General features: G+C 42.1%; 1 protein-coding gene across 4 annotated transcripts in view; it reads right to left on the bottom strand.

Moving 5' to 3' along the window:
* Positions 1-20,763, bottom strand: part of ATP8A1 (ATPase phospholipid transporting 8A1) — a 200,481-nt gene that overhangs the window by 166,535 nt on the left and 13,183 nt on the right. For all 4 annotated transcript variants that reach the window (XM_084900562.1, XM_084900563.1, XM_084900561.1 and 1 more), the window contains exons 2-4: positions 6,152-6,266; positions 4,348-4,447; positions 3,328-3,426 (exon numbers count right to left, since the gene is read on the bottom strand). In XM_084900562.1, coding sequence (XP_084756688.1) covers positions 3,328-3,426; positions 4,348-4,447; positions 6,152-6,266 — 314 coding nt within the window. The remainder of the gene's footprint in view (positions 1-3,327; positions 3,427-4,347; positions 4,448-6,151; positions 6,267-20,763) is intronic.

Genomic DNA, 20,763 nt, shown 5'->3' with positions numbered 1-20,763 from the left:
CAGAGCAGGTGCAAATACTTCCAAACAATGCGTACCTCTAATATATAATAGTTAGACTTTCAACTAAAGGAGAGAAATAAATGCTAATTAACAATGCTAATTAACAAAACATTCCACTTCTACAGGAAATTTAATCTTAGTGAAACCTGAGGATTTCCTGAACATTACTTTCCATACACAGAATTCCTGTACAGAGCATCCCTTTCTTCAACCTTTCCACCACAGAATAAACTAGGCTACTTATCAGGACATAATTGTGCTGAATATACATAAGGACCCACCCAGAGAGGCAGATTCTAATCTGATGACTACAAAAAGAAAGCATCTTTGTATCTTAAGAGATCATTATTATAAAAGTAATAGTTTAGAAAAATTTATATAGTTATTCTCTGAATTCAAATACATTCACTGTCCTGAAATCAGAATTCACTAATGCCAGCAAGACTTAGTGAAACACATCAATAAACTGGACTGTGTAAATAGTTCCATGAGCTTCAGGATACTTAAGGATGCAATATTGGTTAATCCTACTTCGGGGAATTTTTCCAACCCAGACATTTCTTGTTCATCATCGTCCAGGTCTTCTACCTGCACCTCGGCCCCCTTTGTCTCCTTGCTTGTAATTCAGGGATGGAATTTCTAAAGGCTCACTCCCTTACCCTCTCTCCTTCTCACTCTACAGTCTCTTAGTTCATTCATACCTGCAATTCCAATGATAACCAACATGTAAATATATACCAGCGAAAACTCTCATCTGAGTTCCAGACAGTTATATCCAGTTGCCTCCTTGATATATCCCTCCAGCAGTCTTGTTAAATCATTCTTACAGTCCATTTTTTACTCCATTCCTTAATACTTATTAGAAAGCTACTTCAAATGATACTATTATTACCCCATGATCTACCCCATGAGTAAGACGCAAATTGACCGTACCTTCATGACCCTCACAAGCCAATCAGGAGTGAGTATGCAAATTAACCCAACAAAGATGGCAGGTTAATTTGCACAATCAGGCACAGAGCAGCGTTCCGCACTGCCCCAGCTGCTCCAGGCCTCTGGGCAGCATAGGAAGGCGGAAAGGCGGCTCCAGGACAGAGGGAAAAGGCGGCTCCAGCTGGAGGGAATGTGATGCCAGCAGCCAAGAGAAGGCCCATTCTTGCATAAAATCTTCATGCATCGGGCCTCTAGTACTAATATAATATCCTTCAGAAACTGCCCAATTAGTTGTGTTCTAATAGGCATTTTGTTAAAACAAACAAACAAACAAAAAACTTCTTGGATACCATTCTATTTACCATGTATTTTCTTTTTAATTTTTTTTATTAAATTATTATCTGTGTACATATACCATTGCCTCCCCATACATGCCCTCCCTCCCCAGAACCTTGTGTCCATTCGTTGTACTTATATGCATATTTACCATGTATTTTCATAAAGAGGGGTATTAAAAATGTAGGTAGAGAGCTTACAGCTTTGCTAAGGAAAAGAAAAGGTAAGGGTAGAAGAAGCAGCTTAGAGCAATGATTATACGGCAGGAGCCTTATTTGAATCCTCACAGCCCCACATAAACAGCTGAAAGACCTTGGGCAAGTTACCTTACTACTCTGTGCCTCCTCACCCTCATCTGTGGGTACAATACCATTCATCCTTGAAAGGGTTAATATAAGATTTAATAAACGTAAAGGACATAAAGCACGAATATGGATCCCAGAAGTTCAGTTATTCATATTATCATTGGTGACTCGCCAAAACAATAAAAAAAGAGCAATGGATGGGATAGAAATTCCATCAATTTCTTAGACAAGATACTTGGCCTCTCCAAGCCTCAGTTTCCTTACCTTTAAAATGGGGTTAATATCCAACTTTCAAAAGTTAGTGAAGGAATTAAATGAGAAAACCTTTTGCTAATACAATAGCACAATGCTAGTAAGTAACAGATGCTCAACGAAACCTAGGTTAAACAAACAAAGAAAAGGGAGTACAAAAGGCAAAGAGAGAGACAAAACTGTAATAAAGATGAATCCGTATAGAGTGCCAAATCCAACCTTCATTTGAAAGGTGGTAAGTCCGTGTGGAACAATACGTGTGAGGAGAGGGCCCCTGTACTTTTCAGCTAGTGGTCCCCACCAAGTATGTCATTTGCAATCAAGAGGACGCTGGTATTTTACACACACAACCTCTGTTTGCACTCTTACACACTTGATGTTTTTGACACTGATGATCTAAACCAGGGGTAGGGAATACCCAGCCTGTGGGCTGTATAAGGCCCACGAAATCATTTGGTCTGGCCCTGCCGAGGCATTCAGGGAGAATTACACGTTTGACCATATATAGCAGGCTAATTTTTAAGCTGATAATTTTGCATGGCCTGCGAATGATGTTATAAATATCCAAATGGCCCTTGGAAGAAAAAAAGATCCCCCCTCCCTGGTAAACAGTGGGCTGACCCATAACTAATGGGCTAGTGGTGCTATGGCTCATGTGTTCTCAGTGAGATCCCAACTGGATCCCCTGCAGCTATAATATTAATGAATGCTTGTGTAACTTTACATTGGAGCTTTCTAAAGAATGTCTTGGCCTTTCCTCTCCTTACCATCTGACTTGCCGAAGGCTTGACAGAAGGTCGTTTGAGACAGGCATCTTATTTAAAGGGCATAGAAAAAAAAGGTTGACTTCCTCAACTAACGGAGGTAAACAAACAGATAAAACAGAAGAAAAAGAAAAGCCCGAATTTATCTTAGAGAATGTATTTTATAAAGGGGAAACTGACTTCCCCTTTTCTCTGCTACTACGGAAAAATAAAAATAGCACATTTGCTGTTACTTTCTTTTAATACAACAAGATAGAGGAAAAGGAAACTTAGAACTACTAAAATAAGAAAGGAATCATAGGTATTTAATGAGGTGAAAACTAGGGTACATAAACTTAAAAAAAAAACCAAAAAACCAAGAATCCTTTCACTACTTACTTTTAGATAGTTTGGAGGTTTTGTTTAACTTGAAACAATGTTCAAGTTGAAAATTGAGCATAATTAATAATAATGGTCAAATATATTTTTTTCTAAGTCAACTATTTCATTCAAATTAATTTCTTTCATTAATAAACCACGAACATAAGGAAATACTGTAGCAAGCATTTTGAAATGTTAACCATATAAAAATCAACAGAAATTAACTGTAGAAGTGGGAGGATATTCTACACACTTCTAAGCTGAATGGGCATTTTAAGCAGCTTGTGTCAAGAATGAAATAACTGAAAGAAGAAATAATATTTTAAAATAGTTATATAAAAATAGTCATTTACTTATGAAAAAAATTAAGTACTTACAATATCTTCTATGATTTCTTTGATAGCTGCCACAGCTAAAATAAATAAGAGAGGAACCAGTGTTGTATAGCGACCTGTTGGTGATACATCAGGTATTTGCTAGTTGAAGGAAAAGAGAGAGAGAGAAATCCAGTGAGAACTAGCAAGTTGATAATACATTTAAAAACGGTAACATCTTAGTGCCTCTTAACATATGCTTCCTTGATTTTACTATCTTAGCAGACTGACGCTGGATAAGGTGATTTGCTCAAGTCTAAGAAGCAGCTGGAAGAGCATGTTAATTCACTTCCTGGCAAGCAGTTGTGTGTAGGACTAACACCTACAAAGGGGGCTTGGTTACATACATTACAATATATCCATATACTAATATATCATGTGGCCATTAAAATATAATATTTTAGCTACACAATGAATCTCATGGGAAAATACTGGTAATGCAGGTTATGAAACACATGTACTCTGTGGTCCCCTTTGTACACTAAAGTTATTATACAAGGAGAAAAAAAAAGACCAGAAGGATATATACCCCCAGATTTTAAGAGCATAGTTGCCTCTCAGTGGTGGAATGAGTTATAAATTTTGATATGTTTTCTAATTCTTTTTACAATTAGAGTTTATGCTATTTTTAAATAAAATAATACTCCCCCCTCCCTGATTTTTCAACTACAAAGAGAAACAAGATTTAAAGTGATAATTCTTATATTCTAAGGTTCAGAACTGACAGTTATATTGTTACTAAAATAAATTGATATTTTAAGAAAATGCCCCATCCCCCTTGGAACCCAAATGAATAGTCCTTGCCACATCGAATTTACAGGACTTTAAAAAATAAGCTGATAAAAATGAATGGAAAGACTAAAAGAGGTAGTGAAATTCTAACAGGGCTGTCGCAGAAGCTGGAAATGTGCACTCAAACCAGCTGATTTCTCTGTGTTCGGATAAGCTTCGGAAGACCAGTCACAAGCTTTTATTAAATGGCAACGTCTGATGTTGAACTAAGGTTTTACGACAGGACTTTACCTGAAGCAGTGCAATAAATAGAAAGAATGAATTGGCGGCTCTTCTGAACTGCGAGTAGAGAAATCGTGGAAGGAATGTGATGATGTTGTATTTTGCAGTGCTGGAAAATAAAACGAAAGCAGCATAAAACCTAATTGTTCCACAATTAGCTCCAATGTTTACAAAATCCTAGTATCACCATCTACAAAATTAGATGAGGAAGCATCTGTCCTCTGCTTCAAGTTGGGAGACTATTGCAAATGGTCATGAACCTGAATGAAAAGGACTGAAAGGAACTGGGTAAACAGACACTTTCATTTCCTGCCTAATATATATCTTTCTTTCTCCTTTGTCAGCCATCCTTGTTTCAACATTACCAGGGGTAGCTTACCAAGAAGAGCAACTTTAGTTAAGAAAATGTATAATATGTTCGTTGAAAATAAAATCTTGCAAAAATAACAACAAAGTCAGCAATTTGAGCGGAACCAGAGAGACTTTAAGTAGAGATGCCTTCCCTGGCTAGCTTCAGAGAAATGGGGAGTTTCCTGGGTTTGAATTTTCTTCAGAGACCCTCTACGACTTTGGCTAGGACTCTGCACTGAACACATCAGATATGGCCAGCCAGTCACCGTTCAGGTGTTAGAAACATCCAATCTTCCTCTCGTTAATAAGGGACAGGAGATTAAAGGGACACACACCGCACTCCCCAAACTGTGAAAAGGTACTCCTGCTTGAATTTTAAGTTGTAAATGTTCACTTTAAGTGGGCGCGTCTCCAGTGTAGGAATGTTGCCAATGGAGAAACCCTGGGCTAGCATTGGGGGTGCTCACTTGGTTCCAGGGGCCACTTAGTGAATTGGGCTTATGACAGGGATACTTTTATAAACTGTTGAAATCCTATCTAATCTAATAAGAGTAATATGCAAACTGACCATCACTCCAACACACAAGATGGCTGCCCCCATGTGGACACAAGATTGCTGCCACAAGATGGCCGGCAAGGTAGGGTGGTTGGGAGAGACCAGACCTGCAGGGGAGGGCAGTTAGGGGTGACAGGGCTGGCAGAGGAGAGCAGTTGAGAGCAACCAGGCCTGCAGGTAAGGACAGATGGGGAGACTCAGGCCTGCAGGGGAAGGCTGTTGGAGGTGACCAGGCCAACAGGGTAAGGCAGTTAGGCACAACCAGACTGGCAAGGGAGGGCAGTTAGGGGTTATTGGGCCAGCAGGGGAGGGCAGTTGGGGTAATTGGGCCAGCAGAGGAGCAGTTAATCATCGATCAGGCTGGCAGGGGAGCGGTTAGGGGTTGATCAAGCTGGCAGGCAGGTGAAATGGTTAGGAGCCAGCAGTCCTGGATTGTGAGAGGGATGTCCCATATTGGAGAGGGTGTAGGTGGGCTGAGGCACACACACCCCCGTGCATGAATTTCATGCACTGGGCCTGTAGTGAATATATAATAATGAAATAATTCTCACAGCCCTCCATTCCTTACCACCATACTAATTTTTACAACTATTTAGCCAAAAGGAGTTCTCCTTGAAGAATGGCAAAGGACCTCTTCTGAAATGTGAAAATTTGTTAACCCCAAACAACAATCTATTAACAGGTTTAACACAACAGAATTTACCCACAAGCAGCTGCTTATCCTTTCTGCTCTTTCCTTATTGGCTAGGAGACGGAGAAATAGCCGATTCAGACGCCCACTAGTAAGCTCTCAATATTAACTGATGTAACCGCAAGCTCTTTGCAATCCTTTTCATTTTGGCGAGGAGAGGGCCCACAGGACTTGGGTGTGCTGGCTGGTCCAGATCATCCTTTGGCAGTTCCTACCTGACGTGGTTGTTGCAGAACTTCGTCAGCTGGGGCTGGTTGATGAATATAGTCCGTATTTCTTCCTGGTCTGCCAGGGAAGTCTTCTCTGAAACATCATCGGTCTTCTCATAACCTTAGAGAGAGAGAGAGAGAGAGAGTCTTCTTACTCTATAAGAAATGTTTCATTGTCTACCATTGGTCGGCAAACTCATTAGTCAACAGAGTCAAATATCAACAGTACAACAATTGAAATTTCTGTTGAGAGCCAAATTTTTTAAACTTAAACTTCTTCTAATGCCACTTCTTCAAAATAGACAGGCCATGCTATTTTGTGGAAGAGCCACACTCAAGGGGCCAAAGGGCCACATGTGGCTTGCGAGCCGCAGTTTGCTTACCACGGTTTCCAGATCAAAGCCACATTTCATAACTATTCCAGGATCAAAAATCTGTTCTAAGCTACATGCATCTTCTTACTGGTCTTCTTGTGTCTTTCATAATAAAAAGAAAAAGCCCCACATTTAACATTTCCACTAAGTTTAAAAGGCAACATTTTATAGTATGTAAAAACTGACCCATTTCAAAAACTGAGAATTTTTGTTCATCTTTCCCCCATCTATGTTCAACTTACTTTACTTACTCCCACTACAAAAGAATATATCCAAAAGTAACAAAAATTTTAAATTGGTTTACATTATAGTTTTAGACAAGAACTGACAAGACAGAAGTCATTTAAAATATATTTTTAAAAATTTAAGCATACATATTTAATGCTTTTGATTTTTCCTTCCTTTTTGGATGGAGACAGAAAAAAAGATGAACAATGAGGTTTAAATAGGAAACCACCACAATTGCTTAACTCACTATGATCATCTTACAATTTTCACTAATTAGAATGTATGTTCACAAATAAATTTAAAATATTTTGAGATCAAGTCATCTCACAATCTTCAACAGATTCAGGCAATTTCAACGAGGTAACAGCTTATTGCAAAGTTGACAGTAAAACAAAGTTAAAAAAACAACATGTAAGTTCTGGAAGAATAAAACAATTTAAATTGCTTCCTTTACCCTATCGAGAATTCATTGAGCCTGGATTAATTCTCTCCCCCTTTGCTAGAGAGGCTCACACAAACAGCATTCTGTCTCAAGTACCCATTTGCCTTCTCTTTTCTGCCAAGCCGATGCCAACTCCCCCCTTAAGAGCTGCAACTTGGGGCCTCTCACTAAAGTCAGTGAGCCTTCTCTGTGTCCCCACAGTCCTCCATGCTACCCTCTCTCCAGCAAAACACTAACCAGAACGTTTCCTGACTGCCGGCCTCTGTGTCAGTCTCCCTGGTCCAGGAAGGGAACTCCCTGGGGCTACGGGTGGTGTGTTACTCATCTTCCTAACACAGGTAGCAGGTACTTGGTAAACGTTTGCGGAGCAAACAAATACCACATGACAAAGGAGTGGTTATTTGGCCGTTTTTTTTTTTTTTCTGGGACAAGCACATGCTTCTCCACCCACTGATAAGGACACTATGCAGCCAAGAGCTGGCAATAAACTGTGCTATAAGAAAAGCTTGCCTGTGGGGTTTTGTGGTTCCACGAACCGGGAAAATCACTTAGGCTTTCTACAAAGGGGAGGAACATGAGCATGGAGACCTAGGGAGCAGGGAAGAGTGCAGAGTGTGCAGGAGAGTGGGAATCTTACCTAATATAGAGAGAATATGTTAATTGACCATCACGCCCTCACAAAGATGGGGGCACCCACTGCCAATAAGGAGGGAATATGCTAATTGACTGTCATGACCACAAAGATGGCGGTGCCCACAGTCACAAGATGGCGGTGCCCAGTCCCCTCAGCCCCACAGCTGCCCAAGACTGGCCAGAGGTGCAGGCAAGCCTCAGATAGTGGCTTCCCAGCAGCCTAGGGCCACCTGAGGCTTGCGCTGCTGGCAGTGGCAGCAACAGAGGTGTGATGGGGACGTCACCTCCCCCTGATCGCCGGGTCACTCCTGCCCCGGAAGGCTCCCAAACTATGAGAGGGGGCAGGCTGGGCTGCGGGACCCCGTCTGGTGCATGAATTTTCATGTACTGGGCCTCTAGTAGGACAAGATGAAGCACAGACAAAGGCCAGGTAAAGACAGGTGAGATATGGCACTAAAAAAGCACCCAGGCTGGATCTGAGAGCACCTGTCATGCTTGTGAAGAAGGCTGGATGGCATCCTCCAGTTGGCAGCCAATTTTCCAGGTCGACAGGCAGGGAGTGAGAGTCACGGTTTATATTCAACACTTAGATGTCACACGGCTCCACATAAGTTCACTGACCCTCATTTACAGTTAGTCACATCGGGAGCTTGGCCCATGGTCAGTCACATGGGTTCATCATTTTCTTTCACTACATCATGTTTTAGATACAACACTAGCTTTCCCTCCTAGTTCCATAGAATCAAAATTTCACATATGTATTATTACAGACCAAATGTTTGTGTGTCCCCCTCCAAAGTTCACCCCTCACAGGGGTGGTATTTGGAGGTGGGGCCTTTGGGATGTGATTAGGACAAGAGGGTTGAGCCCTCCTGGATGGGATTAGTGCCCTTGTAAAAGAGACCCCCTAGAGATCGCTAAGCTCTTCCATCAGAGGAGGACACAGCAAGAAGACAGCCATCTCTGAACCAGGAAGTGAGTCCTCACTAGACATTCAATCTGCTGGCGCTTTGGTCCTGGGCTTCCCAGCCACCAAAACTATGAAGTTTTGTTACAGCAGCCCAGACTAAGACATGGGTTATCAAACCGAGGCATATCAACCTCAAACATTCCCGAAGATGTTCCTTAATGACAGTGCCACGTGTACTCTTTCTGGCACCTCAGTTGGACAGAGAGCCTCAGGAACCCCAGGCCTCTGCTCTCCTCTGAACTGATACCCTCAGGCTGTACTTTAGGTAATGGGACTGTTGGGGGCCTGGGCACTTGGATGTTCTTAGCTGAGGAGTTAGGTGTCACTCCTCCCCTGACATATCCATTTATACTGGGATCTCAAATGCTGCTAGCAGGAGTTGGACATCACATCTCCTCACACATTAATTTTTATTCAAAAATTTCTATGCCGCAAAGGACAAATGAATTAGAATCAACTCCTTCCCCAACATGAAAGCTAGAGTAATTAAAAATAATTTTGATGATCACCCCAACCAGTTTGGCTCAGTGGATAGAGTGTCAGCCTGTGGACTCTGAAATCAATAAAAATATATTTAAAAAAAGAGCTCTGTGTTCATTGTCCTCTGGGCAATGCCTCACTGAGATGCTGATGTACAGAGATGGCAAAGGTAACTGGCAGAAGATCCTTCCTCCATTCTGCCCCAAAGAAGGTAAAACTAAGATGGTACAGTTACCTTTCCTTCCTATACCAGTTTGTCCTTTGATTTAAGGAGGGAAGCTATGCCTCTTGGGGTCTGTATATTAATTCAGAGAACTCATTCACATAAATCATTAAAGACCACCAGCAGTTCTTAATCCCCAAAGACTTAGTAAGAACGGAGTCCGCTTTTGTGTCCTCCCCTCACAGAAGGCACGTGGAGGAGGATGAGGCCCAGATCTACCAATCGTTCTCATGGAGGCTTCATGGAAAGTGGGGCTTTCATTGCCCTGAAGTCATGCAAAAGGTTTTAGCTACTGACTGTGCTACAAGGAGATATTTCTATTACTAAGTAAGGATATACAAGCAGCATTCATAAGAATAGAGCATTTCAGCTTCCAGCAATAGTTTTCTTGATCAAGAAAACATAGGATGGTGATGGTCACAGCCCTGAAGTGAACACATGCTCACCTTCCCCTAAGAGTGTGAGGCCATTAAACCCTCTTAGTGGTTGTGTGGCAAGCTCAGGCTCTTCCACTGGTTATTTATGTGACCCCAAGCAAACCACCTACTCCCTGGGGAGTTATTCTCTTCCCTTGTACAGAGAGGAAAGTAGGCTAATAATCTTGGGCTCTTTTCCAGCTCCAAAGTCCGGTGAAATTAGTATCCATTGGGCACCAGGAAGGAAAAAAAAAAATCAAATCTCATTTGTTTAGAAAAACAGGACAGTTTAAAAACAAAATAGAAAATTTCCCTACTGGAGCCAGACGTTTCACAGCAATGGCTGCCTGACATAATCTGCACCCAGAACTGGTCACAGGGCCACATGGTGGTTGTGGTCATGACAAAATCTCCTTATCTAAAACGATAAATAGTGACTATACTAGTCCTCAGTTGGCAGCAACCACTGTACCTGGCACTCACCTGTTGACCAGTGACTACTGGGTTACTGAGTGTGTTGACATATAGTCTTTCTTTCTTCCTCTGCCTGGGTTCATGATCACATGCTTATATGCCCACAGAATGACATAACAGGGGGAAAAAAGTGCTCAACAGTTATTGAATGAAATGTTTCTAGTCCTTTCATACAATTACAACAGCATTATCACCTCTGAAAGTTCCCATTTCTCATCACAGATATCATGAGCAAATCAGTACATCCATTGTTCAGTAGTTCACTTTTTCATTCAACACATTCATTAGAAGTTAAACACTGTGCCTACTATGTGGCAGCCATTTTTAAAAAGCTGCAGAAACAAGGGGGAGAGATAAACCAAAAGACTTGTATGCATGCATATAAGCCTAACCAATGGACACAGACACCAAGGGGGTGAGGGCATGATTTGGGGGGGGGGGGTCATGGGGGAATAAGGACACCTATGTAATACCTTAATCAATAAAGAAAAAAATAAAAAGCTGCAGAAACAGCAGAAAAGATAAGGTCCCTTCTTCTTGGGGACTTACTTTCTAGAGAACAAGATAATTACAGAACACGTTAAGTATGATGAAAAGAAAACCAGCTCTTGATAGAATGATTGATAGATCTCTTTGTGCTTGTTTCACCATCTATACATGGAGAGGATAGTAACACCCACCTCAGCGGGGTTGTGAGGACCTGGGGAGTTAACAGATGTGGAGAACAATGCCTCACACATAGTGAGAGCTCCAGAAACATTAGCTATACTCATTGAGCAGCTTCATACTGAGTGGAAGGGAGGCCTCTCCATGGAGACCCGAGCTGAGACCTCAATGAGAACTTCCATGAGGAAAGCTAAGGGACAGTGTAAACTACCTGGAAGAGCAGGAGCAAAGCCCTGCAGGCAGGAGTGAGCCTGGCATTTTCGGGAACATGAGGACCAGGAACAGTGAACAGGAGCGTCAAACAAGAAGAGGCAATATAAGCATAACCAATGGATGAAAAACGCAGGGAGGTCAGGAATGTATAAGAGTGGGGTGGGGGCAATGGTAAGATATGTACACATATAATACTTCAATAAAAAAATGAAAAGAAAAAAAAAGAAGAGGCAGGGCCAGATTGGGAGAAATAATAAGAAACTTGAATTTATACTCTTTATGCCATAGGAAGCTACTGAGATTATAGGAAGCTACCAAGAGATTATAAAGGTAATCTCCCCTTCAACATCTTTGAGATGGGAAAAAATAAAGTCTTAGAAACACACTAATTTAGGTATTAACATTTTTTTTTAAATTGGACACTATTTAATTAAAGCTGTGACCAGCAAATGAATCTAGAGAGTAAAATAATGGATTTTACTCTAGAATTATATAAATTAATATTAAGTAAGTACACATTTCCCCAAAAATGTCATCTGTATAGTGGTTATGCAACAGAAAAGAAGCGGTGGGGAGGTAGGAGGGAGGAGAGAATAAGTTACAAAATCATTCAGTTGCCTGATAATATGGTTATAGAACCATTACATTTTTGCAGACTCAACCTTATTGCAATTATAAGTAAGGCTGTAATTGAAGTCAGCATATATATTATATTAACTTCCCAAACATATTTAGGAAAATTCAATTATACATTCTTCTTACTCAATGGCTTCCAATATTAGACATTAAAGAGACCATATTGATTGCTCATGTTTCTTGACCTAGAATGAGATCATTAGACAAACAGCAATGCTTGCAACTGTCATATAATCAAATAAAAGAATATTAACTGGAAAACTAACCAGAGACTTAAAAGGCACAAGCACAGAACACAGGTGTGATTAAAGGTAGGTGTTACTTACCTTGGGAAATTATGAGCATTACCCGTGGTCCATTCTAAAGATTTAAGAACGTCTTTATTTTGTTGTCTGGGAAAAGCAATAATAATAAATGTCCTCATCGAAAAAAAATTTTTTTGGCTTAAGTTTCTGGAACAAAACAATCTTTGGCTGAATAATTTAGATGTTTATCTTTTATTTACTTGGTTTTTAATGATATCTATGAATATACATATATCTAGTTTATTTAATTAGAAACACAGAAGCAGTTACTAGAGCTACAGAAGGGATGTGAATCCCACATTCTGCATTGTTGAACGTTGGGTTGTGAGCCAGGCAGCAGCTGTTCAGACAGACAGGGTACAAAGGGAACCACCACTCTGCAAACAATGAACTGGGTGCTTTAAAGGTTGAGACTTACACACTACATGTTCAAATATGGCAGCGGTTTTCAGCTCATGTGCCACAAACATTTCTAAAGCATGCAATACCTGACCATTTAGTCATGGGCACTGACCCCTTTTCCCTAAGGCTTAGATTGTCAAATTATAAAATGACACTAGCCAATACAACAATAGCTGTCCAGTATGAATGAATCAAGACTATACCTATTTATTTTTCTGTCAGATTGGCAAAAGATATACTTTTTGGTGTGCCACAGAATTTTAGTAATTAGTTTATGTGTACTATGACATAGGAAAGGTTGAAAATCGCTGTGCTATGGCACTGAAGAAATCAAACGCCTCTAAAAGCATGGGGATTAAATAGAAACTACCCAGCAACACGTTTCAAATTTCTAGACCATGACTGCAATCGCCAGGGGAAAAGAAACGTTCGATCGCATCCATATACCTTCCCTGCACACAGTATACTGATTCAGGCTCCATCTGCTGCTCGCTCCAACTCAGTCTGCTTCTTCTGATAACAGTCCTTTGGTTTTCTTTGGAAAAATCCCCTTTCCTCAGCTGTAGGCAGTCTCAAGGAACTGGTCCATCAAGACAGCATCCCCTTGCCCTAGCCGGTTTGGCTCAGTGGATAGAGCGTTGGCCTGCGGACTGAAGGGTCTGGGGTTCAATTGCCAGTCAGGGCACATTGAGCCTGGGTTGCGGGCTCGATCCCCAGTAGGGGGCATGCAGGAAGCAGCCAATCAATGATTCTCATCATTGATGTTTCTCTCTCCCCCTCTTCCTTTCTCTCTGAAATCAATAAAAATAATTAAAAAAGATAGTATCCCCTTTTTTATTTAAAGTTGGGCACATGGCCCATGCTAGACTAATCACAGTCCACTGGCAGTGCGCACATATGAAAAGGCTGAGCAAGATTAAAACCGACTCTGTGGCATCCTGAAATGACTGTCCATTACTCAAGCTGCCTTGGGTCATCCCTGACCTTCCTGTAAAGCCTTTCATTTGACTCTGGAACTACTCCAACTCCTTACAGACTGCATGGCTTCCATATTATGGAGCTTTAATGGAGGCATTTAGTAGTGGAATTTCAGTCCTGGTGGGAAGCCAAGTCCTGCCCCGATGCCCATCTAATGTAGCTGGGCACTGACCAGACCTGGACCTGGCCATTCCTCTTCAAGAGGCGGAAATCTATTCCCTGAACCCCATCACTAGCTGGCTTTTTTTGCTCTGCATGGATGACCTAGGACCACAATGCAACTACCATGACCCCCACCTCCAAATCACCAGGCTGCCTGGAACTTTCCCTAACAGGCCGTCCTGGCTATATCAGCTCTCCTTGGACGTGAACAGCTGCCCTAACCCAGCCCTGAGTGCAGCATGTTCCAGGATAACTATGGGTTGCACAACAGCCAAAAAGCTTTCCACACCTCTGGTTTCCTCTCCTTCACCTTCTTGTTCATGCAACTGGGATATATTTAAGTTACAACACCGAAACTATAATGACTATTGTCACAAATGATAGCCACTTACCCTGACTATGTAAAACGTGGCTATCTACTTCAAGATTTGGTTGTTTTCATCTTAACAAACAAAGGGTTCACTTAATTAAAAAAAAAATAGTTAGTCTCAAAATGATGTAGATTTGATTATTTTCAAAATGATGTAAGGAAACTTAGCTTCTCATATGCAGAACTGGTCCTGGTCAGAGAGCCAGTTAGTACAAGAGTCAGGACAATATTTGGAAACTGGTAAATTCCAGCCCAGCTTTAATAGTGATGGATGCATTCATTCGACAAGTAAGCTTGACCTGATCTTTCCCTGTAACTATTTCTCCTCTATTTGCCTTATTCCACCTCAATACAAGTTTTTCAACCACAGCCCTCACCTACCCTCATGGCCTTGTTAGATGACCATTCTTCCTTGAAGTGTCACCTGTAAAAGTTTTGAATATATATGGTGTTCTTGGACCCCTCCAACATTAATCTTTTGATTGACTTAGGTATACAGAAACTGAGAAGAATAATAGATGTTACGGGTGTACCTAACTTATATATCAAGGACAAGGCAAACATAAGGATACATGTAAGTACCTATCATGTATGTTACTCTAATATGGGCAAGAAACTTAACACTTCATGGAAGTCTCTTGCATGCCATAAATGTTTACTAAATTTTCTATTTTAATATCAGATATAAAAAAATAATATAAAAAAAGACAACTTAATAGTCTCCCTTTCCGGATGCCCTCTGACATATTTTCCTATCAGGACCTGTCATGACCATACAGGGTAAATAATATTTTTCTTAAAGTGCCTTTGTGGGAACAGATATAAAAATAACCAAGTGTGAAAACACATTAACAGCATGAATGCCTAAAATAGGAAAATATAATGGGTTAACACTTCCTGAACTCACACTGAACTGCATTAGGGCCCCAAAGTAGTTGTATGAAGTCTAAGTGGTAGACACTGAAAAAAGTATTGCTGGTATTCACAGGAAAGGTTACCTTAAGCGGTATGACATGGAAATCTATGGCATGCCGAGTGTTGCACCTCACACATAGTAAGCACTCAAATTTCCTGGCTGCCAGCCATTGATATTAACCCAGAAAAAGAGTCATCTTGGGCATGCTGAGTGGCTAAAAATAGCAATGGAAACATTTATCAATGCCAAATCATGCTTAGCAGGAAGAGGAAGAAGAACAATGAAAGATGAAAGGAAATGAATGCTATCACCTTGGGAATATCCCAAAGATCACTTGGTCAGATAGAAGTAAACGCTGTGTTCCTCACAGAGAATTAAACACTGGCACAGAAAAAGACTGCACTAAGCAATACGGGGTTTCAACAACCAGGCATCCACCAGGCACCTCCGAGAAGTTTCAATGAGCTAAAAGCATCGTTAACTTGTTTTGGCATCCAATCCATTCAGGAAAAAGGAGGAGGAGTGGCTACTGTGTACTGGACTCTAATCAATGCAAAAGTGATGAAGTAGTAATGATACTCATAGAAGACATAACTGCACCAAAGAGCTTTGGACAGTCAGAGGAGGGAACACCAGGCTGAGCCACACATGCACTTTAGATTTGAGGACACAGTACAAGTTATCGCAACCCAGGAAGAGCAGAAGTTTGGAAGCACGGGTAAAGCAGCATGCTGATTCGTTGTGAAAGGTCCTGACAAAAGGGAGAAAAAAGGAGTATTCAAAGAGACCACTGGGGCTGCCCAGGAAGTCACTGAACAAGTAAAATAAGACAAAAAAGATCATGGGAAAGGTTGAAAATTGGCTCACCTGTTCACTAAAGAATAACAACATGCACAGACATCTGAGAATGGAGGAAATATGTTTTAAAAAGTGTTGGAGACTACCAAAATGTTTCCTCCCTTCCCTTTGGAATACAGGGGACTGATGGCATCAGTCTGCTGCCTGCAGATAATAAAATAAAAGGCAGAACTTCTCTAAAGAATTAAAAAAAAATTTTTTTAAAGCAGAACTTCTCAACTCCTGCTGTTGTGGGGTCGAACCCTGGAGTCAGAAATAAGACCACCGGAGCCTGCCAATTGATTAAAAAAGCAGTCAAGGATTTATTGAACTGGCCAGGACAGCTGTGAGAGCACCACACACAAGTGGAGTCCACACTCATGACCGCACCGTTCCAGGTGTAGGCAGTCCTCTTAAAGGTCTAAACCACAAAAATTTTCCTTTATTCTAAATTCTAAATTCTAAACGCTGGAAACAGCCCATAGGGTCTTTCCCAGCCACATCCTGCTGGACTTTGGAATATGGACCTATCTTGCAATAGCCAGATAGTACAGAAGCAGAGCTGAGCAAAGTTAATCTCTAAAGGTTATCTGCAGTTTCAACTCCTGGAGCTACTGAGTCAATGGGAACCCATCTCCTGTGGTCCTGGTCCACAGGCACAGGAAAATTCCCTTAGCCTCCAGGTCTCAATCTGGAAGCTGAGGCAACTACCCTATTGTTTAAGCAAGTAAGCGAGTGTCGAAGCCAGAGAGCAGGGTTAAAATTCAAACAGCAGTTTTTACCTAAGTATGGTTGCTACCATACTTTACTGCATCTCCTACTTCATTTCACTCTCTATCAAGGAAAATCTTCTTAAGACTGGAAAGGTTAGAACAGACATGAGTTGGAGGAACTAAAGCAAAAGGGAGGGGAGGGGGGGATTATTTAAAAATGAAAAAAAGGAAAGGCAGTACCTAGCTGCTCTAGATGAATTCCTACGATGGAGCATATCTATAAAACCTGTAAACCTACAGAACTGTGAGCACCTGCAGAGCAGTTAAGTGAAGTGTCTCTCACAGACGAAGCACGGTGATGAGAGTGGGTTCAAAGGCTGGACATAAACTGGGGTCCCAGGGTTCTAACAAGGAAAATGCAGGTCCTGTACATGGTAAACTACTGTTTATGGCAAATGTGGTCTACGGATGTGCTTTCAGAGCTCATGGATGTATGGAATGGGCTCCAGGGCTCCTAAAGGATTTATGGGAAAATTCTGAAAACCATCATTTCGGAAGTTAAAAGGGAGCAGTTCAGTTTTGCACGGAGCATTCAGGTAACACTGCGTAGCACACCTCAACGTTTTGAACGTGGTGTTTTTTCACACACAGGAGGTATAGTCAGAGATCAAAAAAAGTTTTCCCCTTTGGCAAAGGTCCTTGACGTCACCTCAGGTGAGACAATCATGCTATTGGCCAAATCCTTAGCATTTTGCATTTCAGCAAGGCTTCCAGCTAGGCCCTGTAAAACGGAACACGATTCCATGGTTATGGTGACAGGATTCCATGAGGGCACAGCACTGTGGCTTTACAAATGGCCAACAGCCACAGAGCGGGGAGTCCAAGGGAGGCCATCCTTTGGTTACCCCTGCCTGCAAGCCCGTCGGAAGGAGCCGACTCACGGACACCCTTGGCTCTTGCCCCTCCTCCCCTCTCCTGGCCTCGTTCCCTGGCCCCTGGCCCAGGATGTCAGGGAGAACAGGAGGCATCTGACCAGCAAGGCTAATCTGATTGCCTTCTGGGGATATGAACTCAAGATCCAGAGACACAGGCAGGCAGACTTGGCGCTGAGCAGGGACTGTCATGGAGGGCAGGGCTGGAGGGGTCACAGCACCCTGAAGCCAGGGACATGCCTAAATTGTGAATGAAATAGAGAATAGGGTGGGTGCACAGAGGGAACAACAAGGCAATACAAGGAGAGTGAGAGATCCCAGAATCCCATGAGGCTCTGCTGTGACCCAAGAGGACCCCCTGGATGGTTAAATGCATCACTTAGTGATGGCTCTGGAGCCAGACAGCCTGGGTTCCAATGACAGGATGAGGACACACAAGGCATGATGAATAAATGCACAGACAACATGAAAAGAAATCGGAATCCGGGGAGGTTTAAAAAGCCTGAATATCTAATAGTCGAAGATCTAATACTAAGGCCTCAAAAAAAATCAACTGTGCAAATACAACATAGGGGACATTTGGCCCAGGCAGATGTGTGGAAAATAAATGGCTATGCTGCTTTCACTGCTTTCTTAGCAAGAAAGGCTTGCTAGGAAGTAGAATTGTCTGAGGGTGAAATGGCTGCTTCAGCAGGGGGTGTGATTCTCGTATTGAGTGGTATTCAAGCAGGAGCTGGGTAACCGTCTCAGGGACCAGGCTGCACTGTATTATTGCTCAGTTCCCTCCAAAGCTCGAATTTCATGATGCTATTTTTAAAAATATTTTTTTTTTAAAAAAAAAAAGACAATTATAAGGTCATCAGAAAATCATCAATATATCAGAGAGCCAATGCACAAGCAAGTTTTAATCGTTTTGTCGATGGAAAAAGGAATTCTCGGATTAGTTGATAAAAGTGCTTTGAGGAGAGTTAACCCCGCTGACTTCAGTAGCAATGCCTTCACATATGAATTACAGTTTTGAATGAGTGAGCCCTTATAACATACTGGAAAAAATACTAATACAACCACGGAAATTTTCTGAATGATCACAACTTTCATTTTTAGGGCCAGGAGACATAAAAACAGGAAAATGCATGTCTGATTCCAACAGACTCACCCTCGCTTTGCTTAAAGAAGCAGAAACATTCTAACATCCCTTTGCCGCTGTGCTGTTCTCAGGACAGGCAGTGCAGTGTGATGGGCACCTGCTTTGTATCACCACTGCGACTTTGGCAGGAGAGGAACATTATCCACCTTTATTGTTTAACAAAGTCTCAACCACCCAAAACACCCAGGGGAGAAACGAAAGCCTACCTGCTAATTATGGCTTTGACGAAGGAGTCAGAGCAGCACACGCAACAATATAAACCGCCCACGAGCAAGAGCAGCTTTTTATTCTGCAGAACCACACGCTACCCCAGATAAGAAGAGGGGGTGCCACTCTCATCTGCCTACCGATGACGAGCAATGCCACAATCTGGCATGTAAAATATCCACCAGGTCCAGTGAACAAGCCTAGAAAAACAGGTCACCCATAAAGGTGCACAGAGAACACCACCTCTAGACAGAACCCTGAGAATGGGAGTGGCTCCAGGTGGCTCATCTGCCATAAGCACTGTGGGCAGCACCGAAGAACCACCAAGACTGGTTGGACAAGACAGGCCCGAGACTTAGGAGTCACTTGCACAAAAGGAAGACAGGGCTGGCAGCCATTCGTTTGTCAGGATGTGTGTGTGTGTGGGGGGGGGGGGGGGGGGGAGGGAGAAAGAGAGAGAGAGAGAGAGAGAGAGAGAGAGAGAGAGACAGAGAGAGAGAGAGAGAGAGAAACCACCACTAACCAGATTAAGCTGGGAGGTGTGAGTGACAGCTGGTGGGCTGCAAGAACTTAAAAGACCCAGCACAGTGCTCAGGGACATTAAAGCAATGACACCTACAAACGTGTGAGGTTGCTATCAGCTCCACACAATTTACAGGCAGAACAAGAACAAGGAGAGGATAGGTTGAACAGATATTCAAAAACCTTCTAAGGGCATACATAAAAAAATCACCCAGTGCAGAAAGAGCCTCTTGCTGCATCACTCTGCCCCCCACTTGCTACCACCACTAATTAGAATCATGGAATCAACCACTTAGACGTGCTGTGCCCGCGACCATGGCTGAGCAAAGTGCAATGGGCCTCTGGTGACGAGAGGAAAACTCCACGCGGCTTCAAAACCACTCCACCTGCTGAAGTTGCCTTCCTCAATCTCAACAGCTGATCTTATCCCAATCACCCCCCAGAGGCGAGTGCAAGCAACATTTGCTGAGCACCTACTTGATAGCTCTCATTGCATTTCTCACTCGGAAGAACATCCCCGTGGCGAGGAACCCCTCAAGAGCCAAAGCAACATAAGGGTGACACGGAACACTATTCTCATCTCTGACTGTGGAGCAAAAAGTCTCGTCAATAGAATTACTCAGTTCCTAGATGTCTAAGATCTAGGAACAGCTAAGACCACAATAGTTACGTTTTCTAAAGTTCTAAAGAATATTTGGGGAAAAGATGGAGAAAATGCAGGATGGATTGAAATCCTGATTTTAAGATAAATGCAATAGTCTTTCTAAACAACAACAACAACATGAAAGAAATGTACACAAACATACATATTTTGGCATATGTGGATCTCCACACTCATTTCTAAGATGGAAGGAGGTTTTCAGTTCTTCATCTCAAGTGTTTTTCCTTAGTAAATGGTGCCACTATTTTGGGCTCAGGGTTCAAAACATCAGTCATTTTCTTTCTTTTAAATATATTTTATTGATTTTTTTTTTACAGAGAGGAAGGGAGGAGGATAGAAAGTTAGAAACATCAATGAGAGAGAAACATCATTCAGCTGCCTCCTACACTCCCCCCCCCCCCCCCCCCCAATTTGGGGATGTGCCAACAACCAAGGTACATGTCCTTGACCGGAATCAAACCTGGGACCCTTGAGTCTGCAGACCAATGCTCTATCCACTGAGCCAAACCGGTTTGGGCTTGTCAGTGATTTTCAACACCTCTTTCTCTTCAGTGCTCCTCATCCTATTCATCAACAAATCTGTTAGGTAGATATGAACTCAAACTAGATCCTGAACCTGAGCACATCCCATCACTGGCACTGATTACTTAGTAGTCCAAGCACTATCATCTCTCCCTGGTTCAAACCTCTATCCTGAGGATGAAATCAGAA

The sequence above is a fragment of the Pipistrellus hanaki genome (genome assembly GCF_964339955.1).
Source record: "Pipistrellus hanaki genome assembly, chromosome: 1".
Lineage (NCBI taxonomy): Eukaryota > Metazoa > Chordata > Mammalia > Chiroptera > Vespertilionidae > Pipistrellus > Pipistrellus hanaki.
Note: the sequence above shows the minus strand (reverse complement) of the source record. Positions and strands in the feature narration are given on the sequence as shown.